Raw genomic sequence first — 10,573 nt, 5'->3', positions numbered from 1 at the left:
TTATAAAAGACCAATAAAAAATACGTGCCTTTATAATGGTTCCAATTAATATTTTTTTATAAAATAATTCTCAATATTTAATAAAAAAAGTAGAAGTTAAATAATGTAATAATTTTTGTTTTAATGTTTTCATACCGTAGTCTGTCTTTTAGAAAGAAAAAAGATACATCCTATCTCGAAAAGTTGCATCCCATCAACATCAAATGCACTAAGTCATTTAAGATTTCACTTGAAAAGTCATGACCACTAGACGAAGGGTAATATGAGAACTTACATAAAAAAAATGTAGAGATAAAAATGGCATGCATGTAAGATTCTCCCTACATCGTCTTTTTTAATATAGAAGAGATATCGAAGATGTTAGTTGAACATAGTTAATACTCCACATATTATAAATGCTTTTTGCGTAACATCAAACACAGATCTCATACAATAAAGTTGTTAATTTTTATTGATGATAAAGGATGTTTGTGTCCTATGGTAATCAAGTTTAACTATAAGTATGATAAATAATTATTAAACAAAATTGAATGAAAAAAAAAAAGTTCAATTTTAACTCTAAATCATTAATTGCATTAAATTAAATTAGACCACAAATTTCGATATTTATATTATGGCTATTGCATATATCATATTCAACTTTGATGACTAGGAAAAGAAACTTTTTTTTTTTCTTTTGAAAAGGTTTTGAGTGGTCAATTCTGTGCAATTGATTAAAATTAATTATGTGCAATAATTTATTATATTGTTGAGAAATAACAAATTTAGAAAAAAAAGTTTGTCTTATTAGTGTATTAAAAATTAGTAGGTAAATATAGGGAAACTAAACAAAAATAATAATAAAATTGCACCACTTTTATAAATAGATCCAAAGTTGAATTGAGTGGAAGTGATATTTGGAGTAAAAATAATACATCTCACCAAGTTGAAAACTAAATATGGATATTTCCCCTCAAAACCTAAAAATGTAATATTGGTTAGGAACTAACTATATTTCAATTCAATCCAAAAAATTTGTGTCAAGTTGATCGATATAATATAAATTAACGAGGCAATACAATAAAATTAGAAATTTACGTCCGGTTAGGAAAAGAGTTATTTTTGTGATCATTGTTGAGTTCTCAATTTTACAAAGGTATAAATTGTTTTAAAATATAACAAAATAAATCATGATAGATACATATGGTGTATTGCAAATAATTATAATATTTTTTATATTTATAAATATTTTCAAACAAAAAATTGATATTCTTAAAAATATTGGTAGAAATATAGATATAACATAGATATTTATTTTGAGAAAAATTATAAAACCAAAAAAAGTATAATTTTTATGTTTTCTAAACAAGTTAACTTGAATATTAATTAATTATATTTACATATATTATTAGTATTTTGTTGCTTGTATTTTTTATATTTCACAATTTTTTTGAAAGTAGTGAAATTTTTTATTCAACAGTGATGACGATGTCCATTGTTTGAAAATTAGTAAGAATTCATCCATTATACTTAAACAAGAAGCAAATCATTTTACGATATAAAGAGAAAATGAACTTAGTTTTCAAAACAAAAAACTCTATTTTATTCTTATTATATGAGAATTGCATTGAGGTAACATTTTAGAAAATAATAAAGTAACAAACTAATTATAAATATAACAAAAGTGATGTACTGTTTATCACTTATAGACTTCTACCGTAATACGATGTATTACATAAACTTTGAGTAGTGATATGATTTATTATGGACCGAACCTCGTTAACTAAATTTGTTAAGTTAACCTCCTTCCAACGGTGTTGATTTTGGAAGGATAGGGTTAAGTATTGAGGAGAAAAGAGAGGAGAGGTTTGGTGAGATCACATGAAGAGAGAGAAAGTAAATTTTTATTAATTAAAAGAAAGAAAGAAAGAAAGAAAGAAAGAAAAGAAAGAAAGGAAAGAAGAAATGGGTGGGGGTGGGATAAAGAAGTGCGTGGCAGTTCACCTAAATCTTTATAATGGGAGCAACGGCCCATAGCCCGTGACACACCCCCAAACCTCTTTCCCCCCCCCCACCGGCTATTACCGGTCAACCTCCACCGCTAAAACCTCTTTTTGACTTTTTTATCCTCTCCCAAACCTCCCCCCAACTCGCGCTTTCCAATCGCGTGCACATCACCTCAAATCACCATTTTTTTTTTTTTTTTTTTTTTTTTTTTATTATTATTATTGTTGTTATTGATGTTTTAAAATAATTATTTAAGTTTGTCGAGAGATCTTTATGATGTCTCCATTATTATTTGATTTTTTTTTATATAAAAAAAAAGAAAAGAAAAGAAAAGAAAAGAAGAGAATTATTAATGTGACTTAGGGACACATTATTACCATTAATTAGCTAACTAACATATCATTTTCTTCTCCATCTCTCTAATTTCACCTTCCACCCTTTTTATTATATTACATTCCATTTTCTTTTACTTTTATATTATATTTAAATTAATACTGTCCCTCAAATTAGTTTGTTACTTCATTAATTATTTTTTTTCATTAAAATATGTTGGGAACAGGGTCAGCATCAAAATTCATATTTCAACCGTTCAAACATCAAATTTCTTTTTATCTTTTATCGACCATCTTCGATTAGATAGAATTTGGTTATTCGACTTGATTTTTCAATCTATTATATTCATTTTCGCCTTAGAGTGATTTGTCAAAGATTTTTATAATTAACTTTGCGAAAGCTTTTAAACAACTTTCGTCAAAATGCTCATGGACATGCATTTAATAGTATAATATTAGGGTTTAGGGTTAATTTTAAACTTTCCGTCACAATTTGTTTTGTTATTTTGTAAAATTAAATTAATATGTAGGTTAGATTAATGTAACAAACCATTGAACTAAAATTGCCATGGGAAAAGAAAAAACTTTGGCAAAATTCAGCTTTAATTAATTCTAATGTCCATTTCTCTCGAAATCTTTTTAATTTAGTATAGTATTAAAAAAAATTAAAAGCAAAAAGCAAAAGCTTATTAAAGTGTAAAAAATAAAATGTCTTTTCACGTTTAAATATATAATATTACAACACTTATCTAAATGATATACAAGATGAGAAGTTTAGAAGTTAAAGCAATTCCCCTTTTTGGTTAAACTACAATTTTGGTACTCTATTTTAATTTTGCTCACTTAGTTTTATTATCCCAAAAACTTTTTGTATTTTTTTTCTTAAAATTTGTCAAATAACTTTTAGAAACATATTATGATATTCTACTTTGTTACCTGAAAATCATTATTATTATTTAACAATTCCGACAAAAAGAAAATTAGAATTTTAGATTTATGAAAAAATATGGATGAATTAAAATTAAACAAACTAAAAATTATAAATAACAAAATGATATTTTAAAAATTATAAATATAGTAAAATGGACTCTATTAGGGATTTTGTCTAGAAATTTGTTTTCTACTAGTCAATCATAACAGACATCATTATATTTATAAATTATTTTGTGTGGTACAATATTTGTTAATATTTTAGACGTAATTGCTATTTTTGTAAAGAAAAAAAATGAAAAAAAGGACATAATTGGTGTGAACACGTGCATGAAAGATGGAGTAGGCGTGAAGAATAGAAAACTCACATCGGTCCTTGCGCTGCGCTTCCCAACTTTTTTTCCATCTCCACTCTCAACCTTTCCTCTTTTTCTCTGCATTTTTCTTCTTCTAGAGAGAGAGAGAGAGAAGCAGATTAGCGTCGTAGGTGCTGACAATCACAACAAACCATAGAATAAAAAAGAGACGAGCTTTTAGAAATTTTACCTCCATAAAGAACACACAAAAGTTTCCTCAAGTCAGCTCTCTCTGTCTTCATCTGGAACAAGAAAGAAAGGGAAAAAAAAAAAAAAAAATAGCTTCACCCAATCCCTTACTTACTTGCCTCTCCAATTATATATTGTAAAGTACACTGCTTGCCCTCTCTGTTCAACAGCCACTGTTTTTAATCTTTTCCCCTCTCTTTTGGGTTTCTCCTGATATGGACAATGTCCCCATATCTTTTTTCCCAAACCCAGATTTGACATTGTTTCTCTAAATTAAACAGATAACCCATAAAAGAAGGCGTTTCTGACGCTGCTCCCTCTCTACTTGCTTTACTTACTTCATTTGCAAGTCATGATTTTCACTGGAGTTGCTACTGGGAAACGAGGAAATCATTTCTTTATTTCCTTCTCTCTTCCTTTTCAACCTTCTTCTTCTTCTTCTCCTTCTCTTCTCTTGTCTTTGGGATCTGAGATCTTCTTGCCTCTCTGTTCAAGGGTCTTTTTCTTTATATGTCTTTGTCCCTGAAACATAAAAAACAAAAGACTTTCAGTTTGAAGTTTGAAGTTCAATTCTGGGTTCATCTGTTTTTGTTTATTGGGAAAGGGGTTTGGTATTGAATAGGGATCGGTGATTCCAGTTTTTTTTTTTTTTTTTTTTTTTTTTTTTTTTTTTTAATTTTTAATTTTACCTTTTTCACTTTTTGCTTCTTTTGCAAGTTGCCCAACTTGGGATTCTCCTCCTTCTCATGTTGAGTTTGCAAGGTTTCTTTATTTGGATTCTTCTCATTTTCCTGAAAAGCTGAGTATGACTAAATGGAGTTTTGACTGAGTTTACTACAGTGGCTCTGCTTTTTGATTTTTCAACATGAGATCTCTACTGGTCTCAGAGGTGATGGTGCTTAATCTTCTCAAACCATCTTTATCTTTCCTCGTATGGATATTATTGAGTTCTTTCCTTTCTTTCTCTCTGGGTTTGAAACAGTCTAATCAAATCTGTGATTCAAAAGATTTATTGGCATTGAGGGGCTTTGTGAATAGCCTTGCAAATAATTCTGTTCTCTCTGTTTGGTTAAATGAATCCAACTGCTGCAATTGGGACGGCGTGGATTGTGGATATGATGGCAACAGCTCGATTACTAACAGAGTTACCAAGTTGGAACTGCCTAATTTGAATCTGAAAGGCAAGGTTTCACAATCACTTGGTGGTTTAGATCAGTTAATTTGGCTGAATCTATCATACAATCAGCTTGAAGGTGTATTGCCAACAGAATTCTCAAGCTTGAAGCAACTCCAGGTTTTGGATTTGAGTTACAACAAACTGTCAGGACCAGTCACAAATGCAACTTCAGGATTGATATCTGTTCGTGTTCTGAATATTTCCAGCAATTTATTCATTGGGGACTTTCCTCAGCTTGTGGGATTTCAAAATCTTGTTGCCTTCAACATAAGTAACAATTCTTTCACAGGCCAGCTTTCATCACAGATTTGCAATTCCTCCAACACGATTCAGTTTGTTGATATTTCACTGAACCGAATATCCGGCAATCTTCGAGGTGTCGACAGTTGCAGCAAATCTCTCAAACATTTCCGTGCAGACAGTAATTTACTTACCGGCCATCTGCCAGGTTCGTTGTATTCATTATCATCCATGGAGTATTTTTCAATTCCTGGGAACAGCTTCTTTGGCCAGTTAAGCATGGAACTAAGTAAGCTTTCTAGGCTTAAATCCTTTATAGTATTTGGAAACAAGTTTTCTGGTGAACTTCCAAATGTATTTGGTAATTTTTCAGAATTAGAGGAGTTAGTTGCACACTCCAACATGTTCTCTGGATTATTGCCTTCATCTCTGTCATTGTGCTCAAAGCTTAGAGTGTTTGATCTTAGAAACAATTCTTTAACTGGTACTATAGATCTTAATTTTTCTACGCTACCAGATCTTCAAATGCTTGATCTAGCCTCAAATCACTTTTCCGGGCCTCTACCAAATTCTCTATCTGATTGCCATGAACTGAAAACTCTTAGCCTTGCCAGGAACAAATTAACTGGTCAAATTCCTCGAGATTATGCAAAGCTCTCCTCTCTGTCGTTTTTATCTTTGTCGAACAACAGTATCATCGATTTGGGTGGTGCACTATCTACTTTACAAAATTGCAAAAACCTGACTGTTCTCATTCTTACAAAGAACTTTCGTAATGAGGAAATCCCACAGAGTGAAACTGTTTTCAACAACTTGATGCTTTTGGCATTTGGTAACTGTGGTCTGAGAGGACCAATTCCAGGTTGGTTAGTAGGTTGCAAGAAACTAAGCATCCTCGACTTGTCTTGGAATCACTTAAATGGAAGTATCCCTGCTTGGATTGGTCAGCTGGAGAATTTGTTTTATTTGGACTTATCCAACAATTCTCTGACAGGAGAAATCCCAAAAAGCTTGACACAGATGAAAGCACTAATTTCCAAAAATGGCAGCTTGTCGGGTTCGACATCTTCTGCTGGAATCCCCCTTTTTGTCAAACGAAATCAAAGTGCCACTGGTCTGCAATACAACCAAGCATCAAGCTTTCCACCATCCATTTACTTGAGCTACAACAGAATAAATGGAACCATTTTTCCAGAAATTGGCAGATTAAAATGGCTGCACGTCTTGGATTTGAGTAGGAACAATATTACTGGCTCCATACCAGGCACCATATCAGAGATGGAGAACTTGGAAACACTAGATTTGTCAAATAATGACCTTTATGGGCAAATTCCACCATCACTCAACAAGCTCACATTCTTGTCAAAGTTTAGCGTGGCAAATAATCACTTGGTGGGACCAATTCCTAATGGAGGGCAATTCTTAAGCTTTCCCAGCTCCAGCTTTGATGGTAATATAGGACTTTGTGGGGAAATTGATAACCCTTGTCACTCTGGTGATGGGTTAGAAACAAAACCCGAAACCAACAAATTTTCAAAGAGAAGAGTTAATAGAAGTGTCATTCTTTGCCTTACAGTCGGTGCAGCTGCAGCAATCCTCCTGCTCCTTACAGTGGTTCTACTTAAAATTTCCAGAAAAGATGTTGGAGATCGACGAAATAATCGTTTTGATGAGGAATTTGACAGGGCTGACAGATTATCTGGAGCTCTTGGATCGTCAAAGTTGGTGCTCTTTCAGAATTCAGAATGCAAGGATCTTACAGTTGCTGAGTTGTTAAAAGCTACTTGCAATTTTAACCAAGCAAACATAATCGGCTGTGGTGGATTTGGCTTGGTTTACAAAGCCAGCCTTCCCAATGGTTCAAAAGCTGCAGTCAAGAGGCTTACAGGAGATTGTGGTCAAATGGAACGGGAATTCCAAGCTGAAGTAGAAGCTCTTTCTCGAGCGCAGCATAAGAACCTTGTTTCTCTTCAAGGTTACTGCAAACATGGAAATGACAGGCTATTAATTTACTCCTACATGGAAAATGGAAGTTTGGACTATTGGCTTCACGAGGTTGTTGATAATGATTCAATACTAAAATGGGAAACAAGGCTCAAAATTGCACAAGGTGCTGCTCACGGATTGGCTTACTTGCATAAGGAATGTCAGCCCAACATAATTCACCGAGATGTAAAATCCAGCAACATACTTCTAGATGACAGATTTGAGGCTCATTTAGCTGATTTTGGTCTTTCACGATTACTCCGTCCGTATGACACTCATGTTACCACGGACTTGGTTGGGACTTTGGGTTATATTCCTCCTGAATACAGCCAGACATTAACTGCAACTTGCAGGGGTGATGTTTACAGTTTTGGTGTTGTGCTCCTTGAGCTTCTTACCGGTCGTAGGCCCGTAGAGGTATGCAAAGGTAAAGCCTGCAGGGATTTGGTGTCTTGGGTGATTCAAAAGAAATCAGAAAAGAGAGAAGAGGAGATTATTGATCCTGCAATTTGGAATACAAATAGCAAAAAACAGATTTTAGAGGTTCTTGGTATTACTTGTAAATGCATAGAACAAGATCCAAGGAAGAGACCTTCGATTGAAGAAGTTTCTTCATGGCTAGATGGTGTAACGTTGTAGGTTTTTGAACACTAAATGTTTCGTTTGCATTTCATCCCTCGTATCAAACTGAATTTTGTACAGCAAAGCCATTGAAATCTATGAAGCACAACGCAACACAATTGAATGACAAATGTACAATGAATGGAGGCTGTTCATAACTTATTGACTTTTTTTTTCTTTTTTTTTTTTTTTTGTGGGTGGGGTTGAATACTTACAGTTGTAACTGAGTCAAAAACAAAGTTTTTTTTCTTTAACATGTTTTTTTTTTCTATTTATTTAGAATAGACATGTTTAGAAGGTGCCCACTAAACCAGTTCATGGGTCAATTTTAGAAAAGTAAGTTTCTTTGCTCAGAGATTTCATTTTGACAGCATTGTATCTTTCAGGCTAAGTTCAAAAGTCAACAGTTCACATTTCAACCAGCACAAAAGATTACTGTAATCAAAGTAGCCATAACTCAAAATGTGTCGCTATTTATGACCCCCCAACTAAATCCAAGAGGCTGACCGATGCCAAAGATTAATCTCTTTAAATACGGCCTCCAAAAGTTTCTTCTGTATTTCCTTCAATCGTATGTTTCTATATATGGCAGACGTATTCGGTGATCTTAGAATTCAAAGACAACTGTAAAACCTATAGAACAAATCTTATTCAAATAAGGTCGGTCATGGCAATGTACTCGGCATTCAATAATATATTTCCTAACTTTCAGCTTTGAATTCAAAATGTGAAGCAAGCAGTGGTTTCATGAAACCAGTAAGCATCCTTAATAACAACAAAGTTTTACCTATCCATCTATCCATCCAGCTATTTATCTATCTTTTGTATATATCCATCACAGAGAACAATCTGACTCACTTGACTTCAGTGAACAGAACATGGCGATTTGCAATAGGGTCATATTTCTGGACCTCAATCTTATCAGCCATCTTCCTGCTTTTCTTCTTGGCATAGAAAAAACCAGTCCTAGCAGTTGAGGAGAGCCTGACTATTTTGAAATCTTTCCTTCCCCCTTTCCTCCTTGTCTTCTTTTTCTTGGCTGGATCACCACCCCTCTTCCTACTCAACCTCTGCATTTGAATGCAATCGAAATTAGTTGCATGATCAAATCAACAGTCACATTAACATAACGAACAAATTACAAAACGTTATTCCCAATGACTTTTGTATTGTTGTAAAAATTAAAGTTAAAAACAGAAAATGTACCGAACTTCCATGTAGAATAATCCCAACAGAAGATTTATCAGATTTTCACCATCATTTTATTCAAAGATACAATCTCAATCAGATAAGTACATATTTTGTATACCATATGGAACTGATACCAGTCAGAATGCGGAAATATTGAAGGATATCATACAGGTTAACATAAAAGGGGTAAACATGTACAGACACATACAAAAACATATAATATCCATCACTCTCCTCTTGATTAGGAAATTTCGATCATAATCCACACATAGTCGAGCTAAAACGAGATAAAGAACCAATCAATCCAAAAGAAACAGCTAGCTAACGTTTTATAATACCTTTCTCTTTGTAGTGTCAGGAGCATATCTTTTGGCCATGCAAATTACGGATCCATAGCGAATTGATCTTTCCAGAGCCCTCTGTGGCAGCAATCCTGAAAATTCCAAGAGACCCCCAAATGTTAAATTTCTCTGGATTCTGTTTGGTTTGTTAGGGGGAAATAATACACTTTAAACAAACCCCACCAAAGAAATTCTCCCCAGCAGAGGTTCTCGATTATGATACTCAGTCATTCTTGATTCCCGATTTTCTCGTGTCTTGATTGGATGGATTAAGGTAAAAACAGAATAAAGAGAGGTATGATGAATGGATCAGTGATGATGATTTTGGATGAAATGTTGGGGATTACCTTTGACATTGGGAACGAAGCTGAGCGTGAGCGAGAGGGTAGCAGGGAAGGAGGGAGAGTTGAAGGTGATGAAGTTTGAAGGAGCTGAAGAGGAAGAATTACTGAGAAATTGATTCCTTTTTCCACAAGAAAGCGTCAAATCCAAACAAAACCTTTGAATTGTTGTCGCCATCTTCTTCCATGAAAATGAACCCTTCCTTCTTTTTCATACTTTTCATGATCGGTTTGCTTATTATTTTATTACTATTTCGCCAAATTATGCAAAATAGCAAATTTGATAAAAATATTTATAAAAATACTGTAAAATTTCAAATTAAATCCAATATGCTTATTTTAATCATGTTAATACCTATAAAAGTTTATTGGTATCTCTCATTCATATAGTCTAAAATTTTGTTATATGTAGGTAAATATTTTAGTTTATTTTATTATATTTAAAATGTCTAAAATATTTTTGTATTAATTCTTTTATAAAAAAAAAATACTTCCAAAATTTCTAAAATTTTATTATTCCCCTAAATTCAAAAATATATAAATAAAAATATCACTATTTTTTATATTTTATTTCAAAATTATTTTTCAATTAAACTTTAAAAAAATTAAAAAAATTGTTGTTGTTATCACTTGAGCAATACATGTGGGTTTTAAACTACTTTTGAACTTTGAGAATGTTTGTATACTTGAGATTAAGTTGGAGAGATTTTTTTTGACTAACTTGAAAATTCGAATTTATAAATATCCCAATTTGAGACGAATTAGGTTATAGTATAAGGTTGGTAACTAACCACTAAAATCTTATATAAGTTTTAAACAAAGTTAAATATTATAACAATGTCATAATTTTCTTTTTTTGTGTTGTTTTCTTCTTTGGTGTCTT

General features: G+C 32.6%; 2 protein-coding genes across 2 annotated transcripts; one reads left to right on the top strand and one right to left on the bottom strand.

Moving 5' to 3' along the window:
- Positions 1-3,794: 3,794 nt before the first annotated feature.
- Positions 3,795-9,888, bottom strand: LOC103496073 (uncharacterized). Its single transcript, XM_051086908.1, has 4 exons — positions 9,697-9,888; positions 9,347-9,441; positions 8,676-8,887; positions 3,795-4,315 (listed from the first exon to the last, which is right to left on the bottom strand). Exons 1-4 carry the CDS (start codon positions 9,866-9,868, stop codon positions 4,300-4,302), a joined length of 495 nt encoding a protein of 164 aa, XP_050942865.1. The 5' UTR covers positions 9,869-9,888; the 3' UTR covers positions 3,795-4,299.
- LOC103496072 (phytosulfokine receptor 2) lies at positions 4,490-7,975 on the top strand. Its single transcript, XM_008457798.3, has one exon. The coding sequence runs from the start codon at positions 4,659-4,661 to the stop codon at positions 7,833-7,835; it is 3,177 nt and encodes a 1,058-aa protein (XP_008456020.1). The 5' UTR covers positions 4,490-4,658; the 3' UTR covers positions 7,836-7,975.
- Positions 9,889-10,573: the final 685 nt, after the last annotated feature.

This window comes from Cucumis melo, chromosome 6, assembly GCF_025177605.1.
Source record: "Cucumis melo cultivar AY chromosome 6, USDA_Cmelo_AY_1.0, whole genome shotgun sequence".
Taxonomy (NCBI): Eukaryota; Viridiplantae; Streptophyta; class Magnoliopsida; order Cucurbitales; family Cucurbitaceae; genus Cucumis; species Cucumis melo.
The sequence above is the reverse complement of the archived record's forward strand: the minus strand, read 5'-3'. Positions and strand labels throughout refer to the sequence as shown.

What these genes read in the sequence shown, in the direction of transcription:
- LOC103496072 (XM_008457798.3), top strand. Translation starts at nt 4,659, where the DNA reads ATGAGATCTCTACTGGTCTCAGAGGTGATGGTGCTTAATCTTCTCAAA.
- LOC103496073 (XM_051086908.1), bottom strand. Translation starts at nt 9,868, where the DNA reads ATGGCGACAACAATTCAAAGGTTTTGTTTGGATTTGACGCTTTCTTGT. An exon ending in CTTCGTTCCCAATGTCAAAG is followed by an intron (nt 9,442 to 9,696) that starts GTAATCCCCAAC and finishes TGGAATTTTCAG; the next exon opens with GATTGCTGCCACAGAGGGCT. An exon ending in CTGACACTACAAAGAGAAAG is followed by an intron (nt 8,888 to 9,346) that starts GTATTATAAAAC and finishes ATTCAAATGCAG; the next exon opens with AGGTTGAGTAGGAAGAGGGG.